Below are 13,875 nucleotides of genomic sequence, written 5' to 3' on the forward strand. Positions count from 1 at the left end.
GGAGAGCACCCATTCATCAAATCACACAAATTCACTTCAATCCTCTCTTCCTCTCATTCGCCCTGTGTTATGAGCTTTTATAAGCCATTTGTTTCTATTCCCTGTACTTACGAGTGCACGTTCGTACCAGGGAAGTTGTGTTAACCTTGGGGAACAAACGACATAACGATTAGCACCATGGTCAGCCGAAATTGCTTTCAGGGCAGTGGTTCATCACGGAACAGCAATAATTCTGATCGACCTTACCTTCTAACATGAAGTACATAGTGGCCCAATGAATGTTAAAAAAAAGAAAAAGAAACTCAGGTGTAGCACTAATATTCACTCTTTTACTTTACCTTTTTGCAAAATATTGAAGGCAAAGAAAATATGATGCAAATCATTTCACACTGTTTTGAAGGAAGGAAGAAGATGAAGAAGGACGGGAGAGAAAAGAGTAAGAAGAGAGAAGCTTAAAGTGGTCAACAATTTGTGACTATATTCACTGCCAAAGTTAATTATGATTTTTACAGATCACGAGTTTCTAAAAACTAACATATTTATTAATAACTCTTCTAACTCAACCAATTCATTTGTTTCCATATTAGTTACAATCTATTGAGAAGTTCTAACAAATTCAACTCATTTGAAGTGTAATCGTTGAATCTGTGGTGATCAGTTGAAGCCATTGTTGGTAGTGACATGGAGATAGAGTTGTTGAATTTTTGACAGAAAATAAATTCTAAATCATATTCCCTCTTCTCAATGTTTTTTTATTTAGTTTTCAAATCCCCGTTTTTTCACAAATATATTAAAATGTAAAAATATTTAACTGTCGGTTCGCGACCACGACCCGTAGCGGCCAACACCCTCAATCATTTAATCTTTAATATTTAAAAGGTTCGGAGTCGCCACCAATCTTATTAAGATGTGATTGGTCACAAAAAAACATTGCTCTACAATTCAGATAAAAAATATTGTTCTACATAAATTCAGATTTAAGGTTCGGGAGTCAGTTGTGTGTATGGAAGGTGTTAGCACCCTACAACACCCATAACAATGATTACCAAAATTTACAATTCATATGTAAGAAAAAAAAAACTAAGCATGAATTGATGATTATATGGATGGCATGAGAGTCATTAGAAAAATGGAATTTAATTTTTGTTTAAAAAGATTTTTTTATTTACCTCAAGAATATTAAAATATTAAACTTTGATATTTTGATCTCCATTTAGGCCTTGAAAATTTCACGTATACAAAGAATTAATAAATTCCGAAGAAAACACTACTCAGTCCCATTTTAAAATATAAAATTGTTAATATATTTTGTTTAAAAATAATTTATTAATTAATTTTTAAAAAATGAAAAATTTCATGTATTTAGGAAATTTTAACCATAAAATCCATAAATGAACATTACTCTTTCCCATCTCAAATTAATAATAATAATAATAATAAGAAGAAGAAGAAGAAGAAGAAGAAGAACAACAACAACAACAAGAACAACAAGAAGAAGAACAACAAGAACAACAAAAACAACAAGAACAACAACAAGAAGAACAACAACAAGAACAACAACAAGAACAACAACAACAACAACAACAACAACAACAACAACAACAACAACAACAACAACAACAACAACAACAACAACAACAACAACAACAACAACAACAACAACAACAACAACAACAACAACAACAACAACAACGGACAAAGGAAATAGATGAAGTATTTGGGCGAAATTTTTATTTTTTAGGGAGAGAACTAAAAAAGATTATCAATCTTAACTCTAAGGCCAGGTTTGATGAATAAATGAATAGACACACTTCGGCCTTAGCTTCAGATCTAGGCTCGATTTAACCAAATTCGAAAAGTTGTACTGAATCCTTGCTAATTAACAAAATGTAGAATAATAAACTGATGAATCATGAATGTTTACTATCTTTTAGAAAGGATAAAAGAAAAGATTGATAAATAAACATATGTTCGATAAATATAATAAAAAATGAAAAAAATGTGACAACAATGCTTGGAATAGGAGTACAAAGAGAGGGGTGAGAGAAAGTTTACACATCTGAAAATAACATTCTAAGAACTAAATGTAAGTTTCCTAGAAATACCCCTGACTTCTTTCAACATTACAAAACACTCTAAGAAAATGTCTCATGCATAAAATCTTTGAACATAATCTGAATTCGTAGGATTTTTTAATTCAATGTCATCCATATTAGTCAAAAGTAAAGCTCCTCCTGAAAAAGCTTTTTTCACTACGAATGGACCTTCATAATTAAGAGTTCATTTTCCTTGATGATTCTTTTAAAATAAAAGTATTCTTTTTAATACCAAATATCCCTCTCGAAAGCTTCGAGGATGCACTTTCTTATTGTATGCTCGCATTAGTCTTCTTTCGTAAAGTTGCCCATGATTTAATGCTGCCAACCGTTTTTCTTCAACGAAATTCAACTGCTTATAACAACCTCGTATCCATTCAGCTTCATCTAACTTAGCTTTCACGAGAACTCTCAATGAAGGTATCTCAACTTCTAAAGGTAAGACAGCTTTCATACCATAAAGTAAAGAAAATGGTGTTGCCCCTATTAAAGTACGCACTGACGTGTGATATCCATGCAGCGCAAACGGTAGCATTTCATGCCAATCTTTGTATGTTATTGTCATTTTCCCAATGATTCTTTTAATATTTTTGTTAGCTGCCTCAATTGTCCCATTCATCTTTGGGCGATATGGAGTCGAATTTCGGTGATTGATCTTGAAATGCTCACAAAGTTTGTCCATCATTTTGTTATTAAGGTTCTTGACATTATCCATAATAATACCCTTTGGGAGACCATAACGACATATCAACTCTTTCTTGATAAACTTGAGTACTACTCCCCTTGTAACATTGCAATAAGATGCAACCTCTATCCATTTAGTGAAATAATCAATGGCCACAAGAATAAAACGATGGTCATATGAGGCTTTAGGATCAATGGGTCCAATAACATCCATTCCCCACAAGGAAAATGGCCAGGGTGCTGACAAGATATGCAATGGAGATGCTGCTACATGGATCTTATGCATATAAATTTGACACTTTTTACATTCTCTTGCATATTTTATGTAGTCTAATTTCATTGTTGTCCAATAATAACCAGATATCTAAGTATTTGTCTAGCCATCATATGTCCATTAGCATGTGTTCCACATATTCCTTCATGAATCTCTGTCATAATTGTTTTGCTTCCTCCTCATCAACACACCAAAGGAGCACCATATCATGGTTTCTTTTATAAAGAACTTAGCCACTTAAGAAAAAGTTCATGACCAACCTCCTTATTGTGCGTTTGTCATTCTCTGAAGCTTCATATGAATATTCTCTACACTTTATGTATTGCTTAATATCAAAATACCATGGCTTGTTATCATTTCCAACATTCATACAATATGCTGGCACGTCTCGCTTTGTAATTTGGATTGGATGAAGTTCAAATTCAAGATTAAGATCAAACATCACTGCCAGGGTGGCTAATGCATCTGCCATTCGATTGTCTTCCCTAGGAACATGGTCAAATGAAATCTTTTCAAAATTTTGAGATAATTTTGTAACGTATTGGCTGTAAGGCGCTAATTTAGCATCTCTTGTTTCCCATTCTTCCTTGACTTGGTGTATCACTAACATTGAGTCACCCAAAACTTTCAACTTTTTAATACTCGTATCGCATGCTGCTTAAAGTTCCATAATGCAACTTTCATATTCAGCGATATTATGAGTGCATTCAAAAAATAACTTGGCCGTTAGGGGGAAAACCTTTCCTTCTGGAGAAATTAGTACAACTCCAATTCCATGTCCCAACTCATTTGAGGCACCATCAAAAAGCATAATCCATGTCTCATGATCTGTAGCATTCTTTTCAACTAGAAATATGTTTTCATCCGGGAAATCAACCTTTATAGGCTCGTAATCGGCTACTGATTGGGTAGCTAAATGATCAGCAAGTGTGCTTCTCTTTATTGCTTTTTTAGTAACATAAACAATATCATACTCTGAGAACAAAACTTGCCATTTTGCAATTCTTCCAGATAATGATGGTTTCTCAAAAATGTATTTTATTGGATCCATTTTTGAAATAAGTCATGTCGTATGGTATAACATATATTACCTCAAACGATGAGTGGTCTATACTGGCACAACAAGTTCGCTCTAACATTGACTATCTAGACTCATAATCGGTAAACTTTTTGTTCAAATAATAAATGACATGCTCTTTCTTCCCTGATAAATCATGTTGTCCTAGAACACCACCCGTGGAACTTTCTAATATTGTTAAATACAAGATTAACGGTTGCTCTAGAGCTGGAGGTATCAGTACTGGTGGGCTCTACAAATACTGCTTAATTTTGTTGAAAGCTTCTTCATAATCCTCATTCCATTTTCCTGGGTTGTTTTTATGTAAGAGCTTGAAGATTGGTTCGCATGTTAGTGTTAAATGTGAGATAAATCTGGATATGTAATTCAATCTTCCAAGAAAACCTCTTTTGATTCCTCTTGAAAAACTAAATTGATTACTTCAACTAGTTCTTGGTGAGGACTAGAACCTTATCTTCTTCTTTTACCATTCTTAACAATTCTGAGGATATTCCCACAGCATCTTTATCGTCACTTTCCCTGTCAGATTCCATAGTGTATATTAAGTCATCAAGGGTAGAACTGGAATTACTAACATCTTCATTCTTATAAATATTGTCTATGAAAGGGTTTAGACTTTTGTGTTTAATTTGCAAATGCAAGAAAGAAAGCAGAGAGAAGAAGAAATTAGATTGAATGAAATGAAAAAGCAAAAATTTTATTAAATAACAAGAAAGCAGTACATCAATATTGTAAAGCAAATAAATACTATGGCCTTGAATAGAACCATTCAAAAAATAAAAATTTAAACAAATAAAAGCTTAATCATTACTCTTGAAAATCTCTTGAAAATGTAGGTAGATCTACAATATCCTAATTGTTAAGCTCAAAATCAGGTGGACATGCATAAACTATGTTGCCTTTAAATGATGCTTCTTGTGCCCCTGCTGCAATCAATAAACTTTCCATCTTTGTTAACAAACCATCCTTCTGAAGGGATGAAAACCCTTTACAGCGGAAAATTACAGAAACTCAATTTTAATTGGAACCTTAAAATTACCAATACATTGACAAAAAATTACAAAAACAATTTTTATGGTTAAACATGCTTTGAATAAAAAATACAGAGAAGAAAACTTACGCTCGTTGACGACTCTAAATCTACCAATCACCAATTTGGGCACCACCACTTGGAAACCTTCCTATTCTCTTCAAGAGATGGTTTGTGGGAACCAAAAATTGGAATAAGGGAATGGAGAGAATTTTTTTTCAGAGAGATTTTTTTTTGTTAGAGAGAATTGGGAGAGCAAAATTTTTCGCAGAACTTCTTCGCAGAACCCACTCCTTGTTACGCAAAGTATTCCCACTTCTTCAGACGAAAGAAGTGGGAAGTTGGAGATAATAAGTGGGAACGTGGGAAAACCACCCACGTTCCCTATTAACTTAATAATAATTATTAAGTTAATATATATATTAAACTAATTAATTAATTAATTAATTTAATAATTAATTAAATCATATTTAATTAATATTTTCATTTAAATCATATCTAAATGAATATCTCTCGCATAACCTATAGTTTTAATTTAATTAATTTAATTAAATCAAATTAAACTAAATTATTAATTAATTCTCTAATTAATTAATTTCTAGATTAAATATCTTATATTTAATTTAATCCATGATTTGAATCATATTCAAATATAAATTTCTCTCATAACCTATAGTTTTAATATGTATTATATACACATTAAATTTTAACTTATAGTTTTAATATGAATTTAATTCAAATTAAACTAATATTTGAACTTATTCAAATATTTTATTCTCTTGTAATTTAATTTTGAATCATATCCAAAATTAATTTTATATAATAAAGTCTAATAAACTTTATATTATAATGTATCAATATACATTATATTAATTCCTAAAGTAAATTTGAACATTACAAATTACAACCAATATAAATAAATCTCATTACTCTTTATGAGCTAGGAAGGGGACCTAATGGACCTACAGATCAGAAGCTACAACGATATGAGATTAATTAGCTAAACTCATTAACTACATTAATCAATATTCGTTAACTGTGTGTACACTCCACTAAAGACTCACAGCTGAACTCTTCTCACTGTAGATATATTTCTGTGTCCACGGATATAGACCAATACCAGTAAGTTAGTCCTTCACAAGTGTTCGTAACACCAACTGGGTCAAATTACCATTTTACCCCTGGGTTACCTCTAGTCCTTAAATGCCAGTGCTCCTCTAATGAACAACCTGTTTATGGTCCAACCACTAAACAGAAACTCCTCTCGTGCCATAGAGAGGGTAGGGCCCTTTGTTCAAGTCCCGGAAACACCATTTGAGGGAACACTTATCTACTTACCCTAAAGGTGGGAATGAGTGAATTCCATCTTGTGTGATTATGTTCCCAGCTCCCCACTCGGTCTTGTCCCCAAAATGATAAGCATATTGAGTCGGCAATTTGGCCACTCTCACCCGTACAAATCAAAGGAAAATCCCTCACAAACAGGAGTTCATAATACACTCAGGATTAAGACTAAGTCACCTAGGTCATCCTAATGAAATAGAAATACAACTAGTTAACGGAGTTACATCTAGTGATTACTATTTCGTGGTCCAGTCTTATGCAAACTCATTGCATAGGATACCCTCACTCGCATGTCGCATACATGAACACATTGGATCAATGTGTTTGTATCAAATACAAAGTGAGTCGTATCCATAGTGTTAATAGGATAAGGTACCCAACCTTAACCCTATACTATAGACCCTTTAAGCTGATCTTGAACATTGATCCCCGTATGTCTCTACATAATGTTCAAGACTTATTAAACAGCTTAGGATGTTAGTTTATTAGATTTAGATTATTAAGACAAAACTAATAATATAATCAATAACACTTATTGAAATTATATTAATAAAACACTTTATTAATGGCAGTCAATTGATTATATTTACAATCTACGAGTTTTAGGACATAAAACCCAACACCTTCAAATTAGAGTTGTGTGATGAGTAACTTATGCCAGCACTCTTGAAAGTATCATATAATTATGGTATAAGTTTTATACTTGGATCAAACTCACTCATCTCCAACTTTGCTAAACGTTTTTTCTTCTTTTCCTTCTAGAGCCTAATCTTATCATATATGAATGACTTATAGCCCAAACCAAACCTCTCATCATTGCTCGATGTTTTTAAAAGTGTCTCTAAGTTTTGATTCAAAGAATATCCTCCACCTTCCATTATCCTAGTGGTCATAACTTCAACTTTAGACTTGTGTGGCTTTACCACTTCATCTACAGTTGCTTCCATCATAGTTGTATGAGCAATTTCAAAAGAGCAAAAAGAACACTCTAATGCTTTCTTTGTCGCCTCAACATATGGGGTTGAGACCGGTTTTGTTATTAAGAAATCTTCCTCTCCCATCATGCAAGTCAACTTACTCCCAACAATAAATTTCAATTTTTTATGTAACGTGGATGGCACCACTCCTACAGAGTGAATCCAAGGACGTCCTAATAAAAAAATATATGTGGGTGTTATCTCCATGACTTGAAAGACTATATTAAAAAATACATGGACCAATTTTAATTGGTAGTTCAATGTCACCCATTACTTCTCTACGTGACCTATCAAAAGCTTTCACAACTATAGTACTTGATTTTATGTGTGAATGTCCATGGGAAGCTTCAATAGTGTAGATTTAGGCATTATATTGAGAGCTGATCCGTTATCCACTAAAACTCTTGCAATGACGTAGTCTTTGCACTTCATTTGAATATGCAGTGCTTTTGTATGGCTTAAGCCTTCAGAAGGAATTTCGTCATTTGTGAAGACTCTAGAATTTGAAGATGTAATGTTTCCAATAATTCCACTGAACTTTTCCACTGAAATGTCATGTCCGACATATGCCTTGTTCAAAATATCTAATAACACTGTGCGATGAGGTTATGGATTAAAAAATAGCGATAATAAAGAAATTCGAGCTGGAGTATGATGCATTTGCTCTATGATCTTATACTCACTTTGTTTTACTATTTTCAAGAATTTCTTTGCTTCATCATCCGTGACAAGCTTTTTGTATTTTATATTTTTTGTAATAATAGGCATCTCCACATCTTGCTCTTTGCAATGCTCCTTCACATTTCTTTTCTCATTTTTTCTACCTTGCTCCAGTATTAGACCATCTGAAGGGACTGTTAAATTATTTGGTTTGTAGCATCTTCCACTTCGGGTTATCCTGTTGATTCCTTGTAATGTTATCAACTGAAGGACCTGTTATGCCCGCACAATCATACTGCCATGGCACCTGTTTTAGATCCTTAAATTTGAAAGGACTTGGCACTTGGATCGTGATTTTTTTAGGATTGTAGAAGGTTGACTCATTACGACTTTCTTGATAAAAGACTGTTAAAGGTTTTGGTAAAAAGAAATCTTCCTTTTTTGAAACTTCATCCATTAAAGCACATATTTTACTGTCTTTCATCTCGTTTTTTCCTTGTCCTCTATATACCGTGAGTATCTTTGAATCCATAAGTTGTTGTACTTTGGATCTAAATTTTTGGCACTGTTAGACAACGTGGCCTGCTACTCCTTGATGGAATATACAATGTCTGCTTTCATCATACCCTTCATATCTTATTTTGGGGTTTAGATATTTCCCGACTAACATATCCTGGTTCAAAAAGACATTTAAAAAGTTCTTCCATAAGCATCATTATCTCATGGACTTCATTTTTGCACTTTTTAATAAGGCTATCCACAGTGTTCACTTTTGGATTTTCATGATTAGGAGGTGGATTTTCATTGACATTCGGCTTCTCACCAAATTTTTTAAAGCATAACCATCCAGCATTAACTAGAGATTGCACCTTTCTTTTCAAAGCCAAACAATTTTCAGTTGAGTATCCCGTTCCTCCAGCATGATAATCACATCGAGCATTTGAATCATACCATTTTGGGTAAGGAGGTTGTATAGGAATCATTGTAATAGGAGCTAACTATCGATTTTGAATTAGCTGAGGTAAAAGCTCTGTATAAGTCATGGGAATTGGTTCAAACCGCCATGTATCTGAATTGGTTTTGCTACCTTGTCCCTGTACAAATGGTTGAGGAGAATTTGAGTTAACGGGTTTTGAAGTTTCAGAGAAGGTATGGGCTGGTACATAGCTATTATAAGGGATATGAGAAACATTGCTTATATATGACGGAAAGTTTTGCTCATATTTTCTCTGACCAAAAATTGATTTATGCTTCCCTGAATTAGGAAAACCAATTGCATAAACCTCTCATTCTTTCTTCTTAGATATTGTTCCTTTCTTTATTCCACCATATTCAGTTGTAGCCTCTACTAACTTCCTGTGCTTTATCCTATATTCAATTTTTTTGCCAATAACAATAATGTTAGAAAAATTTGTTGATGCATTACCAATCATTCGATCATAGAATGGAGCCTGCAAGGTATTTATAAACATAGATGTCATTTCTTTGTCTGTTAATGGTGGCTGAACCTCGGTAGCCATATCTCTCCATCGTTGAGCATATTCTGTAAAACTTTTCAAACTCTTCTTCTCCATCCGTTGCAAGTCTAAATGGTCTAGAGCCATATCAATGTTGTGTTTGTACTGCTTTGAAATGCATAAGCTAACTCCTTGCAAACATGAATGTGCGTAGTATCTAATTGAATATACCATTGACTAGCTGGACCAGTTAAGCTATCTTGGAAGCAATGGACTAGCAATTTATCATCGTTAATATGTGTCGCCATCTTTCTACAGTAAATTATAAGATGACTCCTTGGACACGATGATCCATCATATTTATCGAATTCAGTAACTTTAAACTTTGCTGGAATGATCAAGCCTGGCACCAAGCACAATTGTGTTGCATCTATATTTTCATAGACATCAGTCCCTTCAATTGCTCGCAACCTTTCTTCCAAAACATTTAGCTTTTGCTTAGCCGGAGTGTTCTCGTTTGTACCATGTCTTGAATTTTAGCTTGAGCTTCTAAATGTTCTATACCTGGGTCAAAAGGTGGAACGACATACAACAGATTCATAGCAACATAGTGTTAAGTGGTTTGAGACTACGGAACATTCATATGGCATGGAGTGAATCCTGGAGGATAAATAGGATCATCGGTGTCTTGAACTGGATTGCTTGATTGTTCTGTATCTACAACGACTTTTCCTTTCCCGATTGAAAGCAATTCTAGTATTTTAGAAACTTGTTCCCCAAGATTATCAATCTCTTGTCTCATTTTATCCATGTCCTTATCTTGTTCTTCCATGATTCGACTTTTATACCTAGTATTGTAAGGATAACGAATTGGAGTAGGACGAGCTATATTTTTCTTTTTTAAAAAATAAAAAATAAAATTAAAAAATTGAGGTAAAAGAGAAGAGGGGAAAGAGAGAGAGAAAAAAAAAAAAGCAAATCTTAGTATATAAAATTCAAATACATTAATAAAATCAAACAAACATAATGTAAACTTGACAGAATAAAAGAAATCAAACTAAAATTAGAAACAAACAAAACGTAATGAACATCGGTCCTATTGTCAATAGAAAAATGAACAATTAATGAAAACGACTAAAATGTCCGAGTTCTTTGCATATCATCTTCAAGAATCTATTTAGATCATCTACATGAGGTTGCATTGAGAAAAAATTAACCCTCAAATCAGCTACCTATTATGCAAAAGCATTTGCTCTTTTGGACACCATTCTGAGAAATTCAATCATCTAATCTACACGTTCCACTAGCACTTGGAAATCTCTCGTTTGCATATCATAATCAAACTTCATTTGCATGTAATCCGTCTTTAATGACTCATATTCCTGCACTATCCTCTCACTTAAATTTTGAAATGTAGTAAGTTAATAGTGTAAGGAATCAACATAATTTTTTAGTATCTTATACTCTTCAGAGCCCTCGACCATCTTCAGATGTAGGCTATCAATAGTTTGACGCAAAGAATGATTGCATGCTTCCAAATCCATTATTTGTGTTTCTCGTTTTCCAATTGATGTATTCAAATCATTGAAAAACTCGAGAAAATATTCCTTCCCACTTTCTAAATCTTTAATATATTCATCCGACCCCACTGTTGCTTGTAATGTTGTCTTTTCATTTTTTAAACTTCTATTTGCTTTATTCATTCACCTTATTTCCTCATCTAACGTCTCAAGATTCTTTTCTAACTTATCTTGATTTCTTAAGAAACTCATAGACTTTTTGAGTTATTTCTACAAATAAGTTGCATGATCCATCCATTGAGTTGTCTCTTTACGAAGTTTCTCGTTTTCTTTCTCTAACAATTGATTTTTCTCTTCTAGTTCTATGCTCTTCTCGATCCACTGATTTGGTTGTTTGAAGCTTGTCTCTTTTCCCCTTTCAACTACCTCCCTTGAGATAACTATTATATTCTTCCTTCTGTTTGCCTGCCATGCCTCGTACCCAATAGTAAGTCCTTCGTAATGTCCTTTGTCTTTAATCTTCCTTACAGATTTTCATGCGCATACTGCTCGACGTTTTTTCCCTTGAAAATCTTCAGGATTGTATGAAAAGTCAGACTCTTGCAGATTATGAGTTGGTGGTATAAACTGTTTGAGCCACACTTAACGTAAAACTAACAATGGTGTATAGTTAACACCTCCTCATGGTCTCAACAAAGGCACACAGTGAAAATCTCCACATCTATATATCACCGCCTTCAAAGGCATCCATTAAGCCTTCCATATGACATTTTCAGAAGTCAGTTTTGCAAAGAAAGACAATAAAGCCTTATTCCTTCGATATGTTGGATCCCACACTGCCATACCAAACTCACTGACTGTATTGCACATTAAGTTCCATGGGCTACTGAAATCTAACCTTAGACACCTAAACTCTGTGGGAAATTTGATATGGCTATGTATCCAAATATATAACAAAGGAACACAACGATTCAATTTTCCTTTCCCTTTATTTCTACAATAGTTAAGAGATCGAAAAGTTTTAGCCAGTATAGGTATAATAGGATTGACTCCTCGTTCTATTTCAAGAAACAATCTGATCACTTTCCCATCAACATAACTCTCTACCTTAGGAAAAATCACCACCCCGTAAACGCATAATGCCAAGAGTGTAAAACCTTTGTCTTCATCAATGTATGTTTGCGTCATCTTTATTAGATAATCAAATGACACAATCTCTTCCCCACTCTTAACTTTTATATGCTTTTGAATTTTCGTGGCATGGACGATTTCTAAAAACTATGACATGGTCCTTTTTGTTGTTTGCTTAGGGTTAAAGAAATAAACAATTTTCCTTTCTTTTTCAGGCATGCTAAGCATAGCTTGATATTCTTCTATGGCAGTAAATCACATGATCCAAACGAGAAACAACCATATGCTGGATCCCAAAAATTAATTATGGCTCTTAAGGCAAAATAATTCACCGGTATGTACATCAACTCTGTTATATGTCCATACTTCTTCGAGAACATGAATCTACGCTGAGGTGTCAATGCTTCTCAGATCATCTTTAGGTTCACTAAATCATTTTGTGCAAAAAGAGAGTTAACACCTGGATAGTAATGATACTTGAGAAGAATTGTTTATACCATCCCCAAATTTTTGTTGCATCTCTTCAGCTCATTTAAGAACATCACTTGGCTAATCAAACTTAGACTCAAAAGATGAATGCATCGACATATTGGTATCTTGGTGTTTCACAACTGTTTCTTTTGCACAATTATGACAAAGAGAAAGACAAAAAGAAAAAGAAAAAAAATTGTGATTTCACTTTGCACAAAATAAAATAGAATAAACAAAAACAAAAACAAAAGCAATACAAATAATAAAATAATGATAAAATAATAAAAAAAATTAAAAAAATTAAAAAAATAAAATAATAATAAATAAAAAAAGAAAAGAAAGAAAAAAAATAAGCTTTTTATACACACATTTGTTGAAAAGGGTTAATATAGTTGTTCTTGAGCTGTAAAAAGATAAAAATAAAATAAAAAGTGGAAAAATAACTAACATCGAAAAAGGTACACGATCATGTAGTAAGAAAAAAAGAAGGAAAAAAGAAGAAGAAGAATGACGGAATAAAAATAAGGAATTTTTTTTGTCTTTATGAAAAAGAGGACTGAAGATGAGAGATGACAAAGACGAAATAAATTATGGAAGAGGAGTTGAGGAAATTCTAGAAAGGCAAATTTGGAACTTAAAAAATTAACTCAAGTTATAAGAGTTTCATGGAATTTTCTTATTTGGAATATTTGCAAATATAGAAATTATATTCAAAATAATTAAGTATATAAGAACATTTAAAAAAAATTACAAATATAACAAAATCTGTCAAAATTTATCAATGATATGAGTCTACCAATGATAGAGGATGTAGAAAATATTGGTCTATCACCGAAAGATCATAAGAGTGTATAGTGATAGAAATTTATCACTGATATCATAGACTTAGCTAGATTTGTAATTTTTTTGAAAATATTGCTACATAGTTAATAATTATTATAAAAATCATCCGCCCATTATAATTAGGTATAAGGGCAGAAATTATTTTGAATTTTGTTATAGGTAAATAACGTAATAAATATTAGTTAAGGTTTAAAATAAGAATATAATATTAGTTAAGCTTTACAATGATTAAAGGACAAAAACCATAATAAATAAGATCCTCGGTATACAGAAGAAACATAATTTTATTACGTAATTTATAAAATATGCG

General features: G+C 32.8%; 1 protein-coding gene across 1 annotated transcript; it reads right to left on the bottom strand.

Moving 5' to 3' along the window:
- Positions 1 to 3,283: 3,283 nt before the first annotated feature.
- LOC107991646 (uncharacterized) lies at positions 3,284 to 3,664 on the bottom strand. Its single transcript, XM_017046864.2, has one exon. The coding sequence runs from the start codon at positions 3,662 to 3,664 to the stop codon at positions 3,284 to 3,286; it is 381 nt and encodes a 126-aa protein (XP_016902353.2).
- Between the last annotated feature and the right edge of the window lie 10,211 nt (positions 3,665 to 13,875).

This window comes from Cucumis melo, chromosome 12 (genome assembly GCF_025177605.1).
Source record: "Cucumis melo cultivar AY chromosome 12, USDA_Cmelo_AY_1.0, whole genome shotgun sequence".
NCBI classification, from domain to species: Eukaryota; Viridiplantae; Streptophyta; class Magnoliopsida; order Cucurbitales; family Cucurbitaceae; genus Cucumis; species Cucumis melo.

What these genes read in the sequence shown, in the direction of transcription:
- LOC107991646 (XM_017046864.2), bottom strand. Translation starts at nt 3,664, where the DNA reads ATGTTAGTGATACACCAAGTCAAGGAAGAATGGGAAACAAGAGATGCT.